Source organism: Solea senegalensis, linkage group LG1 (genome assembly GCF_019176455.1).
Source record: "Solea senegalensis isolate Sse05_10M linkage group LG1, IFAPA_SoseM_1, whole genome shotgun sequence".
Classification (NCBI taxonomy): Eukaryota; Metazoa; Chordata; class Actinopteri; order Pleuronectiformes; family Soleidae; genus Solea; species Solea senegalensis.
The window spans coordinates 10,159,209-10,179,872 of record NC_058021.1 but is presented as its reverse complement, the minus strand read 5'-3'; the positions used below and the strand labels follow the sequence as shown (position 1 = coordinate 10,179,872).

Sequence of the window (20,664 nt, the reverse complement as noted above, 5' to 3'; positions counted from 1 at the left end):
AGATTGGTGTAGAGAAAATGGAAGAACAAAGCTTTCCCTTCATTATAGGAAACAATTGAAGTTTCCCCATTACGATAAGAACTAGAGGGAGACCAATTAGTTTCAACAAATTAATTTTTTTATCCTATATGAAGATTTTACTTAAATGACTGTTTATTATGTGCCATGAAGTGCTTTTATTTCAATTAAACTCTTGTGATTTCTAAAGAAAAACGGATAATGATTGAGATTTGACTCAATGAGATTTGAAAATATCCCGTAAACTCAGTTTCAGGATTGTGAATGACCACAAGAAGCTGCTGACCTCTCAAGTGTAGTTCCCAGTGTGCATGTGGGTTCTGTACGGGTTCTCCCACAGTCCAAAAACAGGCACATTTGGAATTTGGTCACAGTTTTTACTTTACTCTACTTTATACACACACAAAAAAATTTAATCCACGCACACAATTCTGAAAACTTGGAAGCTTGTTCTATAGATGAACGACATGCCTCCAAATCAATTCAATTCTGAGCATGGGTCCATTTGTCTCACTGAAACAATTCACTAATTCACATTCTTACAAATCTTTGAACACACGTCTGTTCACCTATAGAACCACTGACCTTCAAATGGCAAACACCCTGATTACCAATAAGAACACATCAATCGCGTATCTGTGTAAATGAGGCCTCCGATGACTGATATGAAATATTTATTTTATTCTATTCTATTTTTGTATCTGTGCACTGGTTGACCTTGTAGTGTTTCTCGTTGTACTTTCATTATTGAGTTGAATTAATGAGGAAAAAAAAAATCCATCATTCATTATTCTACCGCTTTATCCTCCACGTGAGAGTCACGGGGGCCGCTGGTGCCAATCCCAGCTGACATGGGGTGAAAGGACAAGGTCACCTGTCCATCACAGGGCCGCATATAGAGACAAACAACCATCCACTCTCACACTCAAGTTTAGAGTGTCCAATTCACCTAATCCCCAAATCTGCATGTGCTTGGACTGTGGGAGGAAACCGGTGAAGAGAACCCACGTACACACGGGGAGAAAACAAGTAAAACGGACCTTATTTCCACTCACTTCTGAATATGTAAAGTGTCCTCAGAAAATTCTTTTCTGACTAGAGTTTAGAGAAATGTTGCCCCAGTCTTTAAACTAAATTTGGGACCAAGTGGATGTTAGATTGTGAATGTGAATAGTTTTTGGGTCTGTATGTTGTTCCTTTGATGAACTGCCAGTCTTTTGATTGTGTACTCCACTTCTAATGCCCAATATCAGCTGGGACTGGATGCAGCCCCTCTGCCGTCCTTGTCGCATAATCATAAATAAAGAATGAACATCGTGTTTGACTTTGTAAACAAGTGGTTTTAATTAGTAATTATTCATTATTAATTATTTGTATACTTAAAGATGAAGATGGTCTTGTCTTTCAGTCACGTCGTGCTACCCTGAGACTTTTTTTAACCTGTCACCACCACGCAGCATATTTTTTTCTGAACCTAAATGAAAGCCTGCTGGATGCGAGTGGATGCCATTTGTTTGGTTGAGGGGGTTTTGTCTGTCGCTGCTCGGTCCAGTGTTCGGACCCTTGATAGGGAAAGAGAAAATGGAAAAGCAGAAAAAAAGAATCTGAAATGATGATTACAGATGTCAGCGGCTTGGCACTCTATGATAACACTGTGAACAGCAGGCTGTAGCACAGTAATCTGTGCAGGTTCTGAAATCTTTGACTTTTCTATTCACAGCCAGAAGGTGCAGTTTCCCTTGGTGACGTGCTAGCCTTCAAAACTATGGTTCTGATCAGAGAAGTACTGTAATTACTATTAGAGTGGCACACTGTGGAGGTAATTTGATGGTGTGTATGTGCTCATCAGCCCTTATCTCTTGGCAGTTGAACATGATTATCCCTGACTGTAAAGGTTGCTAAAGGGCACAGTTGTATGGCAGCTTTTGTGCCGCTGACTAGTTCTTTTCCCTCATCTTCCTGGTTTTGGATTCTGCAGCAGAGATTAACTTCTCGTGAGACGTCACTGGAGTCTTTTGTGCTCTTGTTTTATTTAATGTCACAGAACTCACATGGGTTTTTTTTTCCACAAAACAATTTACAGACACAGCAAGACGGACAGAGAGACATGAAAATGGCCGACAGTTTCATGCTGGCATCAAACACTGCTTACATCGAGGAAAATGTCCTGGATTTGAACACAAGACAATAACACAAATGATAAAAAAATAACATACATCGCTCCTCATGGCAATGTGACAATCGTGCTTTTATCATGACCAAATTACAACTGTTTTTCTTCTTGAATGAATGTAACTCGGAGCTGATTGATCCCATGTTTTGATGTTTTTCTTTCCAGTTTTTCAAAAGGTAAAATAACCTTCAATGTGTCCGTGTGAAATAGGTGAGGAGGGACGACCTAATTATGGCACCAAAGAAAACAAGGCAAGGAGACGGTGTAGTATGACGGTATGAGCTGAAATAATCAAACTTAAAATACAGTGTTAGTGTTGACCTGTTTTGGGTTTGCTGCTAACGACAATGAGTCTCCTATGCAGACACTGAACAAAATGAAATGCATTATTTAAGTTCCAACAACATTGTTTTATTGATGCCCCCTTTAAAACATGTTGAGCTTCTTTTAACAAAGACATCCCTCGCTACGTGGATTGTTATTTCTCTGCCCACCAAGTGAGAAAAATAAAATAAGGAAATGATTGAAAATAAAGAATTTGCCAAACAAAACCAACTCAACTCCGTGATAATCTACATTTATCACAGTTCAAGCCGTCTGTGCTATATCTGCATTTCTTTTCACAATAAAGAAACGACTGTCAGTTTAGTGTGCGGCCCTAATATTTATGTCTTAAATGAGGTTACAGAGAGATGCCAGTTAGTTCAGCTTTGCACAAAGAAGCAAACCATATCCATTATCTACCGCTTTATCCTCCACCGGAGGGTTGCGCCAATCTCAGCTGACATAGGGTGATAGGCAGGGTACGCCCTGGACAGTTTGCCAGTCCATCACAGGGCCACATAGAGAGAAACAACCATTCACTCAATTTAGGAGAAAACACACACACGCACGCACACACACAGAACATGCAAACAGGCCCTTGTTCCAACTGGGGCTCAAACCTTCTTCTTCTTGCTGCAAAGGCAAGAGTGCTGACCACTACACCAACCGTGTGGCCACAAAAGCTCACTAATATATTTAATTGTTAATATAATATATAAATTACAATTGTTTAATTTAACTGCAGCTTCAGGCTTGAGAACTGGGATTAGTCCTCTCATCAAACTCTCAGCAAGTAAGACGCAAATATGCACGTGTCCCAAACCTCCCCAAACGGTTCCTTCTCATAGAATAAGTTACATGTTGATGTCTTTATGTATGATGACGAGACTGGACGGTGCTTCCTCCACTCGTTTGCCTCTCAGAGCCAGCGTGACGACATTTTGGATAGAGCGCGAAACTCTCAGCAGGAGCTCCTTCAGTCCAGCTCTGTACTCCTGTCGGATCAGGCAGTAGAGCACCGGGTTGAGGCAGCTGTTTGCATGAGCCAGACACACGGTCAGTGGGAAGGCATAGGCCTGGGCGTTGTAGAAGGCTTTACTGAAGGGCACCATGTCAAATTTGATCAACACCCCCCACAGAGTGAGAGCCTGGTTGGGCAGCCAGCAGATGAAGAAGGACAGAACTACAATGGTGACAGAGCGGGTGACTTTGGAGCGGCGGCGGTGGCGACCGCGCTCACACTCTGACCTCTCTCCGACGCTTCCACTGTCCACACTGCTGACAACACGTCGGCTCAGGATGAACCTCAGGAGGAGGAGGTAGCAGACGCTGATGACAATCAAGGGCACTACAAATCCTAAGAGAACTTTTTGAGTTTGATAGAGTCCAAGCAGGACTTGTGGATCCCAGTAGTCTGAGTCGGAGTCGGAGAACCGCACCAGGCACAGCTCGTCGTCAGCCGATACCTGTCAACAACATAAGAGCATCAGAGGCTGCTGATCTACAACAGAGAATATCTTCTGTAAGCAAATCAAATTGGGAATGAAAGATTAGTCTCAAAACCTGGACTGTGGTGGAGTAGAGAGTGTGAGGCAGCGTAGCCACAAGTGACACCACCCAAATGGCTAAACTGACCCACTTGGCTCGAGCAGTGGTGATCCTGGGGCTTTCCATCTTCAGGGAGGTCACCAGGGAGCGGTAGCGGGTCACACTCATGGCGGTGAGGAAGAAGACGCTGGCGTACATGTTGAGCGTGGTGACCGAGCTCACGATCTTACACATGACCCGGCCGAAGGGCCAGCGGAAGTCCAGCACCGTGTCCACGGCCCAGAAAGGCAAGGTGAGGACGAACTGGAGGTCGGTCAGTGCCAGGCTCATCACAAAGCAGTCAATGGAAGAGTGGTGGCGACCACGTCGGCGGGAGTGGAGCAAGAAGAGCGCCAGGAAGTTACCCACGAGTCCCAGGACACACACCACGAGGTAAACCAGAGCTATGAGAACTCGCACCTGTCAGACAATAACGTCAAGCACTTTCAGAAACATTTACTTGATTTTGAGATGCATTTCAGGCAGAAGGGATCATTTGTATTACATGTCATTTAGTGACTTACAAGGGAATTGAGTACCACCTGACAGGGGTGGAGTTGTTGTGACTACGAGGTCTTCTGCACACAGGGTGCCAATCTTAACCACTGAGTTATCCCACATTAGTGTTGGAGTGAGTGTCACTGCTCCAGCCAAACTGTCTATACACACTTTTAACTATTTTCCTCATCAGACAACATTTCGTCAGAAGGGAATTTTTCCAGTCCAACAACAACAAAATCCAGAACATAAGAACTAGTGAAGGTAATGCAGGGTTTACAGTGTGTGGAGCTGAGAGGAGTAGCATGAACGTCATCAGTCCACTAACGAAAGTCTTCTGCTGTAGCAGCTGCCACCCTGAGGTAATAGATGCACCATATATTATGTAGTTATTAGTAAAGTATAAACAAATGATTGTTTTATCATTGTAATAATTGATAGTATTTTTCTTATTTTAAAATGTTTAATATAATGCATTTTTCTTTTCAAACAATTGAATATTCATCCCTATTCATTTCAATGTAGTCTTTGCATGAACCTACTGCCAGGTTTGCGCTGTCTCCGTGCAGGTCCACTGAGGATTCCTTGGAGAGGATGTGAAGCCAGCAGTTCAAAGAGAAGTTAAAGGTTGCCAGGTTGGAGGCTGCTCCCGTGGGGCTGACCAATTTGGAAATTTCGCGCTCATCCTCTTCTCCACACACGCTCAGAGAGGTCGGGGGTCCGAAGGCGCTGCCGTTGCTCTGCATGATGCCGCGGAGGTGAAAATTGGGGCTGGGTGAGTTACTTTTTCTCAAGCAAGTTGTGCAGTTTTGCCTCCTATTTCAGACCAGCTCTCCAGAGTGCGGGCGCACTGCAGCGGAGGACGCAAACATCCTCAGCGTCCTTGTCCTGCTGCATGGAAGTGTTTCAAGTCTCAGCGGGAGATCAGAGTCTCATCATTTATTCTGGTGGCTCCTAAAAAGTATTTCTGCCTGCGTTTGGTTATTTTTACAGTAGTGGGGAGAAAAAACATGGGTGTGATTAAAAATGATCAAATGAGAGGCAGCCTACTTCGGAGCGTTCAGCTTGAAGTCTGACTAGTTGATGCAACATCTCCCTCCTCCTCCTCCTTCCCTCCTCCTCTTTCTCTCTCGGTGACGCTGTCAGCATCCACAGACTGGAAGCGTATACTCACGGTGGCGCACGCGCGCGCCTTCGACATGCAACATGTTTTTTTGTTTTTAAATCCTTATCTTACTGCAAAAGGTGAGAGAGGACAACGCGCTTTCTATTGCAGGGACACTGAGAACTTCAGCTGATGTCTTACCTCTCATGTTGTTTAAAAAAAAGGGGGATTCCATTTAGATGTTTCAATATGCACAACTAACCACAAAACCAAAAATACACAAAGCAAATAAACAAATAAGCTCTAAAATGAAATCTGCTAAACGTTTATTACATAAATGATGAGCCCATAACTTCAACAGCAACGTCAAAGCATCACCATTTACGTCACGCCAAACTAGTTTGAAACAACACGGACACAGCCACAGCAAGAGGCAACACTATGCATCTCCCAGTGTTTGTCTCTCTCTACCTGTGTGTGTGTGTGTCTCTGTCTCTCTCACAGCTCCAAACAGCAATCATCATGCCTGATCTTTAATCGATCACCCTCCACTTCAAACCGCGTCAGCTGTTGTTTCCTTTTGATTCGTGTAGGACTTTTTTTTCTCTTTCCATAAAAATACGCCCCCCCAACCATTTTCATCACCAGCCACAGTATTTACAGTTGTGTTTTTTTTGTTTTGTTTTTTTTTTTACCAGTTTTTTTCCTGCACTTGAGCCACTGGAACACTCTAATTTCTCCCAAATGCGGCTCAGTGAAGGATCTTGATCTCAGTGTTTCTGCTTTCTTTTGATTTAAAGCCGCGTTGCATGCTTTGCACGTCTCACAATTCACTTGTATTGAATTGTATTTGCTTCTCTTGTAGTCTTGTGTTCAAAATGTACCTATTTTTTAAAATTGTTTCCATGTTGTGTGACCCACTGTCTGCAAACCTATGATGAATTGTGTCAGTGCTGTCTTAAAGAAAAACCCAAACCAATTGTATTGAATAGATGTACCTCGAATAAGTAAATAGTAAAAACCTATTTGGCAGCTGTAGAACATTCTGATTCTGGTCTGTTTCTATTCTGTAACGTTAACCTACAGTATGTTGCAAGCCACCTTTTCTGTATTGTGCTGTATTTATATGCTATAACCTACCATTTCATATATAGTGGGTTTTTTTTCTCTCTCTCTGTCTCTGTCATGTAGCAAACAAATCACACTCTCAGATACTGCGCCAATCATTACCTTTAAAATTCCCTAACCTGATGAGAAATGCGCAACCACACAGGATGGTATCTCCACAACCACATTTCCATAGCATTCAAAGTTGTTGATTTGCATCTAAAATGCACATCAGAAGAATCAGATTTCAAAAGGCCTTTGGCGTTTGTGAGAGCCAGAAAAGAGAGAGAGTGAATGCTTTTAATTTGCATTTCTCATAGGTAAGGGTCAGTATTCACCTAACACCAGCTGTGGTGAGCTGAGCGGGGGATTGAATGCACAAAAAAGAAGATATTTTGTCATTTTCTTAAGCTTTAACAAGTCACAGTGGACCTGCTTGAGTAGTTAAAAACTAATCAGCTATTTTGCACAAAATTGTTTGTGATTCACTGCAAAAAAACTTCACTTTGCCTCATGTCCCATGAGGCAAAGTGAAGTTTAACTATCAATTAACTATCAATTTAAAAAAAAAAAGTATTTGTGAACTCTTTCATCTTCTTTTGATTCATTTTGAAAGCATGCAAGGAAAAGCACCCCAAAGCCACTACTGTGCGATCTGCTGGATCTTCTAAAACCCCTAAAGATGTTTCATTTAATTTTCATGAATTTTATTTTATTTTTCAGTAAATAAAAACTGGTGCTGTTGTCCTGTGCCTCCCTTAACTCCTGTTTTTGTCTTTTGCTAACATAGAGCTCAGAATGACTATTAACCTGGGACTTGTTTTCATTCTTGTGTCAAAGTTAAAATTTCAACAGGCCAAGGTGAAAATATATTTAGTTTGGATGATTTAATGTATATGAGGGTAAAGATAATCATGTTACAGATTCTGAACTGTTGGAGGAAAAAGTGAAATATAGTCACACACTGAATAGTTCCCTTTGCTTTGCTGCAGTAATACTATGCACACACAGTTTCACACACAGCATCCTTACCTGAGAGCAGAGACAATGTAGGTTCAATCAAATTAGTCATGATCTTGGTGGAAGAAATAGAACAGAAATGATCATCATAAAGGGAGCACTGTGTGCAAATGTTACAGCATGTTCAAATGATCTGGTTTTCGGTTCTTGTCACAAACAAACAAATACAGAATCCTGCTGTCCTCCTGTTACCTCCTTTCACCCTTGACTATGCTCAGGGCCTACATGACTGACTATCTATATCTATATTTCTCTTCATCACATTATATGCTGTTTCTACTGTAGTTTAATTTCTCCTTTTTTGTTGAATGTGTTCTCCCTCTTTCCTCTTGCAGGGTGAAAAAAAAGAGTCATAGGTTAGTATGTCGTCCAAAATGTGACCAAAAAGTCATAGGTTAGTATGTCGTCCAAAATCAGTCAAAAAAGTCATAGGTTAGTATGTCGTCCAAAATCAGTAAAAAACTCATAGCATAGTATCTCGTCCAAAATCAGTCAAAAAACTCATAGTATAGTATCTCGTCCAAAATCAGTCAAAACTCATAGGATAGTATGTCAGTCTCAAATCAGTCAAAAGTCATAGTATAGTATGTCTTCCAAAATCAGTCAAAAAGTCATAGGTTAAGTATGTCGGCCAAAAAATCAGTCAAAAAGCTGGCAGTATAGTATGTCAGTCAAAATAGTCAAAAAGTCATACTATAGTATGTCGCCCAAAATCAGTCAAAAGGTCATAGGTTAGTATGTCGCCCAAAATCAGTCAAAACTCCAGAATAGTATCTCGTCCAAAATCAGTCAAAAAACTCATAGGTTAGTATGTCGTCCTAAATCAGTCAAAAAAGTCATAGTATAGTATGTCTTCCAAAATCAGTCAAAAAAGTCATAGGTTAGTATGTCGTCAAAAATCAGTCAAAAAAGTCATATTATACTATGTCGTCCAAAATCAGTCAAAAAAGTCATAGTATAGTATGTCGACCAAAATCAGTCAAAAAGTCAGTACTATAGTATGTCAGGCCCAAAATCAGTCAAAAGTCATAGTTAGTATGTCCGTCAAAAATCGTCAAAAGTCACATTATACCATGTCGCCCAAAAATCAGTCAAAAGTCATAGTATAGTATGCCTAATTCAAAAATCAGTCAAAAAAGTCATACTATAGTATGTCGTCCAAAATCAGTCTAAAAAGTCATAGGTTAGTATGTCGTCCAAAATGTGTCAAAAAGTCATAGGTAAGTATGTCGTCCAAAATGTGACCAAAAAGTCATAGGTTAGTATGTAACCTGAAGTACAGTTGGCCAAGTGGCCTAATGTATAGAGGAACTGGGCTCATAAGCTGAGGGTTGCGAGTTCAAATTTCATCTCATGCAGAGTTTTTTCAAATGTCTAATTTTGACAAAAAAGTCATAGGTTAGTATGTCGTCAAAAATGTGTCAAAAAAGTCATAGGTTAGTTTGTCGTCCAAAATCAGTCAAAAAAGTAATACTATAGTATGTCATCCAAAATTAGTCAAAAAAGTCATAGGTTAGTAGTTTTTGGTTTATACCCAACACTGTGGGATAAAGACAAATCCCTCTGCTTGTTGCCAGAGTGAGGCCAACCACAGAGTTCTGGACAACATGCCACTTTTCATTTTCCACCTGATAGATGACCCTGCTCATACATACACAAGGATGTCAGTTGCATCAGAGAGTGCGTAAAGCAGTGTTGGCTTTGAGTTGCAGTCTTAACAAGCAGAAAGACAAGAGTGCAGCATTTTCTTCATATAATACGCAACAACACTCATAACTGCGGGCATAGTTTTCTCAAATAACAAAATGTTCTCATCTGTTAAAGAAAATGCTTAAGCCTCTTTAAAGTCCACTTGCCAACCCTAGACAGTTTGTCACCATAGGAGCTCTCTTAAGGGCTTAAGGATGCCTTGTAATTAAACTTTTGTCTTTTCTTAAAATATTGTTACTGGAGGATTTGAACAAAGTATTCAAGCTTTAATGGATTTTACTTCATTTGCCATTGATGATTATGAAAGGAACGTTGCCTTTTTTGATAGCTTGGATGATCACATTTGATCACTTTTTGCGAAAAAGACTCCCTGTAACTCAAGTTGTTTAAAGTCACTAGCCTTGTCAGAGGATTTCTGATTACATAAGTGTAAATTCCCCATGTGAAACAACGCTGAGCCTCCTTGAGTTGCATATATACAGTATATTAAAAAATGAAGTATTCCCAGGTTTCCAGACATCACTGACTTTCTTCCACATGTGAAACAGCTTGTATGCAACAGTGTTTATACAACCAGTTCAGATTCTATAGAAGCATTTCTGACTCCATGGGAATATTTCTGTTAATGTATTCATCTTGGCTCGAGCTTAAACTGAGTTTGAGAAATACCTTCACTTGCAACATATGGAGACATATAGATGGCATGCTTTCAAATATCAGGCACTGAACAGTCTGAACTGGATCCATTTGCATTTGGAATTACATGTGATGGCATGAAGTATTGTTAAAACAAAACTGTTTCTGTCTTAGTCTTACTGTATGGCACATATTTCACTATTTACTGTATGACCTCATATATAACACAGTCTTAAAAGTTTCAGCTCCTCAATGAAAAGGGAATGAGATGGACATGTTTGTGCGTGTGTTTACCCAGGGGTCAGCAGGACAAAAAGGAGCAAGGGGGCTGAGTGGAGCTCCTGGCATTGAAGTGAGTATCACATCATCTCCACTGTGTACTGTACATGGTTAAAAGACAAACAGCAGCAGGGACAGACATTTATTTAAAAAGAAAGAAAAAAAAGATATTTGAAAATGCTATAAACTGGCTTTCTTTGCTGTCATACTTTAATAATATGTTAAGTGGGTGCTGGTGAAAGAAGTAAGCATGTATTTGTGTTGGTAAAGGTCTGCAGGAATAATGTTTTTTTTCATCCAGAGAGGAGATTGAGTGACATTATAATCTTTTCAGGGGCCAAGTGGTTTACCTGGACTCGTGGGAATGATTGGATACCCAGGATCAGATGGTCCCCCTGGACTGACTGGTTTAACAGGACCACCTGGGAAAATAGGACGTCAGGTAATCATCAGTGACATTATCTGTATGATAACATAGTGATTTGAGTGACGTATGCTATAAAGAAAGTCATGTGCACATAAATGTAAAACCTCTTTGATACTGGTATTAAACAGAAATGTGTACAATCACATTTCACTATTATTTCCACTTAAATACCTACAATCTACTGTATGTTTTCTGAATGTTCCACATGAAATGTTACACTGTTGAGCTACATGAGTAATGAGAAGTCTGACTTCTCTCAAACACTGTAGAGGCAACACGAGTTATGACAGTGTGAGTTGTAGAGTTGACATCGATGCACACAGGAACCATGTGTCACAACTTGCACTGCTAAATCTCCAGTGATCTTTACATTGTGAGGATCATGACTTCACAGCTTTGTCCATTTTGTGCCTTATTCATTCATTCATTCATTCATTCATTCATTATACAGCAGATGTCTGAAGAGAGAGCTGAACCTAGGCCACAATGAATAAATATGTGCTGCCTAATTTAATCGACTACAGTGGAGTTAGTGCAGAATAAGCTGTTGTGGAAAACTGTGTTTACCTCACTATGCTTGTTGTCTTTATTTGACTATAGTACGTGGCTAATGAGTTTTCTTGAGTTGTTTAAATTAGATATACAGTAGGGCCCACAGGTTAATACTGATAACACTTATAGAGACTTATATAAGACTGAGCTTTTATCACAACCTCTTTCTTTTCTCTGCCTTGTGGTCATGCTCCAATGTCACCATCAAAAACACATAAAGTCCAAAATACATTAACAAGAAAAGCAGAGTCATACGACTAAGTGTGATATAAATGTGCTGCCAGAGTGGATTAAGATTTTATGCATGGCCAAGTCTTTCTTGTCGAGGTTTCATTTACAAGTTATTACTCTTATAATCTCTTAAATCACAGCAAAAGATTGTTAGAATGTCGAAAAATACAAGTCCTGTAGATAAAAAAAATTATTTTTTAGTGTATTTAGGCTTTTTCTTTTTCACGTGAAAAGTGGATTTTCCGGGTAGCATGTTTCTCTTGAGCCAACTGCCTGCTTCTTTGCTTTTTTATGGTGCTATTTGACTATAAACCATGAAGAGCTGTCAACAGCTGAGGTCAGCAGGAAACGTGTGTCCTTATTAGTCATTATTCCCATAATTGTCATAACCGTCTAATTTATTGTTTCCTTATTATCTGCTGCATATTCATTCCTGTTCACCTTGCCAGCTGGACGCATTTGCACATCGAATGGGGGAAATTAGTTTGGAGCATTTCTGTTTTATAGTTGTGAGCAACAGGAAAGAAATGCAGCTGAAGTTGTTCTTGACACTTCGACCACATTTAAATTCAAACACCAGACAGGTGCTGTAGCTGCAGATGCTTTTTTTTTTTTCTTTCGGTCTGCTGTTCAAAACAAGACCCAACAAACTCACAATGCATGATAATGATAATGCACTGAGAAGACTTCAGGTGCAGGGAATCTGCAACGTGAGCCTGTAAGTGTTTGATGGATTAGTCTTACGTTTCTCAGTGATGTCATTTAGATTGTAGACAGTTTAGATGGTTAATCTACAGCAGCACAACTCCAACCTGCTCCCTGATTTATCTGCTCTCTTCCTGGTGATCGAGGAACAGGAGCCATGTGTGAGGCAGCGACCACTCAATCTGTTATTCTAATATCAGTCGCTCCCCTCTGCTTCAACACACTGCTGATGGAGCAGGAAACCGCTGCGGTCTGCGGCGTCAGTGATCACTCTGTGAAAGGCAGTCAGGTTTATGGCGAAGCTCTCAGAGCACGCTGTCAAGAAATATTGCAACCAGTAGAGGCCGGCAGATGAGAGCACAGTGCTTTCCAGCTATGACTTTACAGCATAGTTAGAATTATGTTCAGAGTTATTGAACGGAATGTCTTACATAGAACCATCAATCAGTTAACTTCTTCTGGGTAAGGGTTTCCAAAAGACATGAATATTAATGGTAAGTTTTGCTTTGGTCAGTTATGGTGTAACAGTTTAAACCATATTTTTGATAAAGCCTGCCGCTGAATGATGTGGTAGTTTTTGTCCTGACCTTTCTTGTAGACTCATAAAGAAGATTGACCGCTGATCCTTCAGTTCTAAGATCTTAATGACATCTTCTGGATGAAATATCTTCAAGTATCTTCACTCAAGTTCTAGTTCCCCTGGATGTTTGTAGCCGTGTAACCATACACCTGATTTGACATTTACAAAATGTCGTTGACACAACTCTGCTTTCTTTGCAGGGCCAAAGAGGTTTAGTGGGACTTGAGGGACTTGCTGGACTTCCAGGTCGTAGGGGAGAGGCCGGACTTCCTGGACAAATTGGAGAAATAGGACCACCTGGACAGAAGGTACAAAAAGAAAAAAAGGTTTTGATGAGTATTGATCTCAAGTATTCTAAGTTGTTACAATGTTCCTGCTTGGACAAAACAAATGCTTTCTCAAGTGACCTGACCTGTGTTGGCCTTAGGGGGAGCCTGGTCTGTCAGGAGACAGAGGTACCCCAGGATTCAAAGGCATGGAGGGAACTTCTGGTGACCAGGGCAAGAAAGGCGATCCAGGACCCAAAGGACAACCGGTACGTGTATCTTCATCTACATCTAATATTCAAGTGTATATGCATCACCTGAAATAAAAGCAGTGGTGTTATGCACATCATGGCAGGTTAATTTTATAGAGAACTGGCTCATGCGCAAACATGGACGAAATGATCTATTTTATGAAAATGTTATCAGAAATCCTGAAAACCCTGCCATTATAATGAATGAACTACTCTTGATTTATTTCTAATACTGTAATGTCCAAATTCTCATTTTTATACCTTAATTGAATGTTAATTGTAATTTAAAGTGTTTATCACACAAGATATTTGTTACTTTGCATGGCATAATGGAGTATATTCCTCATAATCATCTGTTTTCTGAACCAGCAGTTTCTTTTTAACTACTGTACATTCACTCTTTTTCTGGGACTGATTCTAGCTGGTTAGACCCTGAACATTAGTAAATTTGACAATTTAATTTGTACCTGCTCAACAAAGTTACGGTAAGTACAAGAACGCACATTCAGGACGCAAACTGTGAGAGAAAAGTGGCACCATTCTCCCTATTACAAGTAAATGTGTCATCAAAAACAGTTTTGAAGCCGTTATTTTAACGTAACGTTGTTCATAATCTTGTTTTAAATTACCATACCATTGCTCAAATTTTGCTGGTTTTCTAAAATGTATTATGTTTTTCTAATTGCTTTTTAAATTTATCTTTGGGGGGGGGCTCAGGTAGCCAGTCTGCAGTGGGGATAAAAAATCTGTGTCTGACACTTTTGTCTCCCGGAGTGGAATAAGAAATTATGTGGGCGAGACTGGGAATGGAAACACTGTGCCTGGTAAAGACGAGTTATATAAGATCCTCACACACCAGAGATCTGGAAAATGAGGTGCTCCGCTCTACTTATGTAACTGCTCAAAATGAAGAATAAAGGAACAACATTGAGTCCCCGCTTCTCCCCTCTTTCCACCAGTTATCTCCATTGATGTTTGTGAAACAGAGAGCAGACTCGGGCCCTTGGGTCAGATCCCTTTACACTATTCACTGAATAGAGCTTCTCGGCCAAAGTCGCGGGGTGGAAAGTGGAGCTGTGCAGAGGATGTGATTGACTGGCTGTACAAACATTGTGTCTGCCACCCTGACAGGCAGCACTCAGGCACAGAGCAGGGAGCAGACACCTAATCCTACTGTGTGTGTGTGTATTTGGGGTTACTTTAGAGCCAGACATAAAGTGTGTGTGGCCCATTTTCTTTAGAATTGACAAAAAAGGACAATCTCCTCTGTATGAAATGTGTAAAAATACATGGTCCTTTCGATGCTATGATGCCACCATCTTTTCTGTTTGTAGGGAGAATATGGAAATGTGGGCATGGTGGGTTTGCAAGGCTTTCCAGGTCCAAAGGTAAGACTCTGGGCAGCTAAACTTACAGTTAAACAGCCATTAAACAATTTAACTGAAACAGAAATGATACAACATACTAGAATAATATTGTTATATCAACTTACAAGAGCTCATTTTTGTCCAAACAGGGACCAAATGGTGATTTTGGATTTAGAGGCTTCCCTGGCCCCAAAGGACCGATGGGTACTGCGGTAAGTTTAGTAGTAAGACTTAGAGCGAGTAACTACACCACAACACTGCGGGTTATCAAATACAAAACAATGACTGGTGTGCAAAGAAATGTAGGATCCTGTCAAGAAAAGTTGTTGTTGCAGAGCCAAAGACCTTAAAATAAATAGTTAGACTTTTTGTAATCACCTTCCATTTTGTTGTATTGACCCTCAATTATAATGTTTGTTTCAGGGATTATCTGGACCTGTAGGCCCTGAAGGAATGATGGGTCCACTGGGCAAACCTGTAAGGAGTTTCATAATGATGACCAATGTGTTGACCTCACTTTTAATAAAGTCTTCAGTGTGCTAATTAATGAAATTCAAGTTGAGGTATAATATTTCATGTGTTTCTTTTTCTTTTCTACAGGGACCAAGGGGTCCAAAAGGGGGTAACGGTGAAATGGTAAGGATTGATTAAAATATTTATATGATAACGACTTAGAGAGCATGTGATTACATGCTACTATGTCAATGTCAGGACAACACACCTATAAATTCTTCAGCGGGAAGTGTTCAGAAGTATACTATGGTGTAAATACAAAGGCGAAAATGATGGGAGCTCTGTTTAAAGATGCATGAAGGCAGTGGGAGGTTTTCGTAAGTCTGACTGTCTTAAAGCGTCAGCAGATCACGGTGAGTGAATCATAGCTGTAACTCGGTGTCTCCGAGAGGTCGCCGTGGGAACTTACAGTACGCACAGACCTCCTTGTGTAAACACTGCAAAGGAAATGCCTTGTCAAAATGTTAGCATGGCAAACCACAGTGCAGTCCACACACATTCACTTCTGTTTCCATTCTCCCAGTCACACTGTATACACACTGGGCCCACATTCAAGCTGTTTCCTCAAGCGCCCATGATGTCAAATCATGTGCATACATTCACTTGAACCATACAAAATCACTCCAAAAGAACAAAATCAAGTCCAGCTGTTTCCGGTGTCAGAGCTACTATAGAGCATTGTTGGTGGGGGCAGTCGGTGACATCTTACAGTGAGACACATCATAGACAATGATGAGAAGAGCAACTTAACCTATTTTGTCCCTATTCATGCTGTACATACAAATTGTTTTTCATTTTTGTTTAATCATGTTAATAAACAGTCTGTGTCATGCTTTCAGGGGCCCCAAGGACCACAAGGAGGTTCAGGACCCAGAGTAAGTGTCAATCTGTCTGTCTGTCCGTCCGTCCGTCCGTCTACTCGCTATGTTGCTATCTTATATCTAGCTAGCTACATTGCTATCTAGCTATGTTGCTATTTTATATTTAGCTAGCTACTTTGCTATAACCTATCTATCTATCTATCTATCTATCTATCTATCTATCTATCTATCTATCTATCTATCTATCTATCTATCTATCTATTATCCACTATAGATATCTGACCTGTCTTTCTTGCTTGCTGTCTCGTGCTCTTCCTTGCTTTCCTTGCTAAAACTATACGACCACTATGGGGATAATTTTTCACTGTGTCTCTCTTCCCACCTCAGGGACCCCCTGGTGCTCCAGGTCCAACGGTAAGTGCTTCATGTCATAAACAGACAGCCAGGATGATAAAAGTCCTGCTTTGAGATTGATTTAAAAAACACAGGTTTGGGGGCCATAAAGTTAGAGGAAAATGTGCCCAGTGGACAGTATTTTAGCAACACCTGGAAGGACTTTTATGACTTGTCACACAAACATCCACATGGATGAACTTGGTCACCCAAAGGGAAAGGTCACTTTGACCTAATAGATGTTGCGTTTGCTTTTAATTAAAGAGTTAATTATGAAAGTTCACCTACAGTTGAATGTCAACAGTTGCCTCACTGTGACATAACATGATGTTATGTAAAGGGAAAAAAACTTTTCTGGCAATTATTTGGCATCCTCACTAAGAGACAGCAAGAGTTTCTTCATGTGGTTCTGGCTGGAGAGCAATGCTGTTACGTCTCTCCTGTAATCCAAGATTCTCTCCTGTCAAGATTTATTTCTCTGACAGCAGAGCAAAGCCAGGACGCGCTACAGCCAGGGCAGGAATCTTTGTCACTGATTTGCTAACATATAGAAGTGCCAACTAATCATGTAGACTCATCGTTCACATCTCCACTTTGTCATAACTTCTGGATAAAGTTTAGGCTGCTCCTGTTTGAACATTTCTAAGAACGCTAAAAGCCTGAGACCCATCTGTACACTGGTCTTAGACTTAAAGACTCCGCTGTACATCAAATGCATTTTTTTTGTTTCCACACATTATGGGATGACTGTAGTGTTTATGCTGAGTAGAATGTCTTCCCTGGAATGTGACGGTTTATTGATGGAAGACTTTTTTCTCACTGCCTTTCTGTTATTGAAGCGCGCAGCGGTTCTATGAACGTTTTCTCTGTAAACTGAACATGTGTTGATTTCTGAAACCTATCAACAAGCCCATGTATTAAGATCTTTCAGTTTAGTCACGAACGTGAAGCTGAACCTGTTTTTCATTACATTTATCCTGCTGATTTACATTCCACAGAGGCAGATATATGATTACTCAGAAGTCTACAGTCTGTCAGACTCAAACACTGCCCTCAGGACAGAGGTACAGTAAGACACCGGCTGAACAGATACAATTTCAAGGCATTTTCATACTGTTTGCAATTTCTGATTTTGACTCCAGCGTCCTTATCTATCTGATCCAGAGTTTCCAGAACACAGAGATGAGCCTGCCGGATCAGAATACAGAGATACTGAAGACTCTGCGTTACCTGAGCAGTGTGGTTGAGAGCATCAAAGAACCTCTAGGCACGAGAGAAAACCCAGCTCGTATCTGCAAAGATCTGCTCGACTGTCAGCACACACTTAAAGATGGTAAGAGACTTTCAGTGGACATTCATATGAGGCTTTTTTCTTTAGTTCCATGTAGATGTGTGTGTATATAAAACCTTGTCTTGTTTCCCTGTTCATTTTTTCCTCTGTCTTCTGTTTGATTGGGGACTTTTTAGGTTGGTTCTGGATCGATCCCAATCTGGGCTGCATATCTGATGCCTTCAAGGTCTTCTGCAACTTCACTGCAGGGGGGAAGACATGTTTACATCCACTGGCCTCTAATAAGGTAACGATGAAGTGTGCAAGAACTTATTCATCAAAGAATATTTTTTTTTTAAATAGATGAATATTCCCCCTTTTGTCCATGTCAAAGTCTTCAGCATGACAATAAAAGCATAATTGATATTGACTTTAAATCTAACCTTTTACCGTATTTAGGACGGTTTAACATTTTGAATTTGGAAACATTTGATAGAACACATTCAGCTATAATGTTGACAGATTGATCACACTACATCTCTTGCTGTCTCTCGCCCATAGATGGTGTTCGGTGTCGGGCAAGTCCAAATGAAGTTTCTTCATTTATTAAGCACTGAGGCCAGCCACAGCATCACACTCCACTGCCTGAACGATCCATCCGACAATCCATCGGACAGCCTCACCTCCACTGGAAACGCTCATACGCACAACACCACATTTCGGTTTCGGGGCTGGAACAAACAGATGTTTGTGAAAGACACACTACTTGAACCACATGTGCTGCAAGACGAGTGCAAGGTACCTGGCTAGGGAGTGGGAAGTGAATCAGTCAATCAACAAATGTTGTTTTATTTGCCTTACAGTCTGAAAAGCTGAGATTACAGGCAGTTCCATTGTACATTATTTGAATTGGAGCCTGACTGATATATCTATGAGCTGGTTTTATCTGCAGATATTGATCGCATAATACATATATGACCAGCACACTTTGAACTGGCATGAGAAATCCTGCATTAGTCCGACGCTCATTGTGTTATATAGGTATTTATATATGCTGAGAATTATTGAATTACTGCCAATATGAAATATTAAAAACTCCTTTTTTTTTTTCTTTCTGTCAGATCCAAGACGGGAGTTGGCACCAGTCACGTTTCCTCTTCCATACTCAGGACAGTCGTCAGCTACCTATCGTTGACATACAGGAATTTCCCACACCACAGCCCACCAGTCAGCAACATATAGAAGTTGGTCCAGTCTGCTTCCTCTGACACCGACACCACTATCCTGTAACCGACTTACATAAACGACTTAAATGCAAGGCTGTTCAAAATGGCTGCCTACCAAAGAGAAACTTGAACACCAAGCCTGAACGAGTGTCCATGGGAGTTAGTCGTGTGCCATGGAGAGTGTTTTGTTGAAAGGACTTTGCCCAAGGTCCGTTTGAAGGCAGGCCTGTAGGAACTTGATCTCTGCAGGACATCCGGGAAAAAGAAAGCCAAAGGAGAACAGTGTATACCAGTATTTATCAAATAAATGTGTAAACTGTGTTTGTTTGTTTAATTTTCCAGTCGAATGGTGCTTAGGTTGGCTGTATATGGACCCATGTTAATCCCTGATCATAGGGTTGGGCCTCACTAAACCGCAGCCTATACCCAAACTGTCAAGCTCACATATCCCTCTCACCCCAGAACACAATCAGACCATCCTACGCTGGGGCCAAACCCGAAGGAGCGTGCCAGGCCTCTACATAGGAGCAATTGCTCCAGATTTAATATTTGAACTGGAGTGTTGGTTAAAAACCAAATTGGTTAATAGTTGCCCCCCTTATTTTAAAACTTAAGTGAACATTTTTTTCGTTTGCAGTGTGCTAATGTAACATTTCTAAATGTTACAATATCATTTTAGATTACATAATCTAAAATGTTAATAAGATGAATTAATGCATCTGTATTGTGGAGCGGTGAGTTTTAAAACTTTGTTTACATTCCAACTACTGTCTCGATGTATATGGTTATGTAGAGCAACCCACATACGTTCCATATTTTCAAGGACCCCCAGGTACAGCAGATGATGCAGCAGCATGTCTCCTGTTTAGAAATACATATAAAATTGACACGAAGTGAGGAGAACATAGATGTACTGTAGGTTAAACCTGCACCCCATACAGTGCTTCTCATTCACACTTAAAGGTAAAAAGGCCAAAGAGTTTCATTCTCAAAGTAATTGTTAACAAAACCCTAAAGTGTATTGACACCGCTCTCTTATTTTCAGTCTTCCGTTCTCAGTTTCGTCTCTCACCTCTCCTTTTATCTTTGACCTTTGATAGTCAAATATGGTTATCTCCTCCCACCACAAGTCTAAACTCCTTTGTCACAGAGTCAAAATCCTCAAACCACTCAGTGAGTTGCTGGTCTTGAGTGACCTGACCTGCTTTTTCCAAAAATCTGAGCTGGGGGCCTCAGTGCTGTGCTTCCTCTGACAGCCCCTGTGCAGCAGACAGCATAACCCTGAAAGTAGGCCAGAGGTCACTGCTGCCTGGAAGCATGAATGTCCTTACTCTGAAATGAGTGCAGCTAGAGGAATTTGCTGCTTGTCAGCAAACACAACGTACAAATTAAACTAGTATACACTTAACCTAACATATAAAGCATTTGTAAGCCTCGGAATGATTAAATCAACAATGAATATACAGCTTTCTCATGTTTTTATTGTGGAGCCATATTCTGATTCTGGAAAGCATTTGGTGTCTGCAGAGTGGATAATCAAATGTGCATGTTTACAACTGCAAAGGGACAGAACATTGTTTTGGAGTGGCATTTACAGCCCCGGAA

The 20,664-nt window shown here is 40.6% G+C and overlaps 2 protein-coding genes across 2 annotated transcripts; one reads left to right on the top strand and one right to left on the bottom strand.

Annotated features, from left to right (window-relative positions):
- Nucleotides 1-3,185: 3,185 nt before the first annotated feature.
- On the bottom strand, nt 3,186-5,650 carry LOC122778597 (relaxin-3 receptor 1-like). The gene is made up of 3 exons (XM_044040646.1): nt 5,143-5,650; nt 4,079-4,522; nt 3,186-3,981 (listed from the first exon to the last, which is right to left on the bottom strand). Exons 1-3 carry the CDS (start codon nt 5,344-5,346, stop codon nt 3,370-3,372), a joined length of 1,260 nt encoding a protein of 419 aa, XP_043896581.1. The 5' UTR covers nt 5,347-5,650; the 3' UTR covers nt 3,186-3,369.
- Nucleotides 5,651-10,436: 4,786 nt separating this feature from the next.
- LOC122770165 (collagen alpha-1(XXIV) chain) lies at nt 10,437-19,380 on the top strand. The gene is made up of 15 exons (XM_044027181.1): nt 10,437-10,530; nt 10,792-10,899; nt 13,153-13,260; nt 13,380-13,487; nt 14,804-14,857; nt 14,986-15,048; nt 15,260-15,313; nt 15,437-15,472; nt 16,189-16,224; nt 16,558-16,584; nt 17,562-17,627; nt 17,728-17,896; nt 18,031-18,140; nt 18,395-18,631; nt 18,955-19,380. Exons 1-15 carry the CDS (start codon nt 10,447-10,449, stop codon nt 19,099-19,101), a joined length of 1,407 nt encoding a protein of 468 aa, XP_043883116.1. The 5' UTR covers nt 10,437-10,446; the 3' UTR covers nt 19,102-19,380.
- Nucleotides 19,381-20,664: the final 1,284 nt, after the last annotated feature.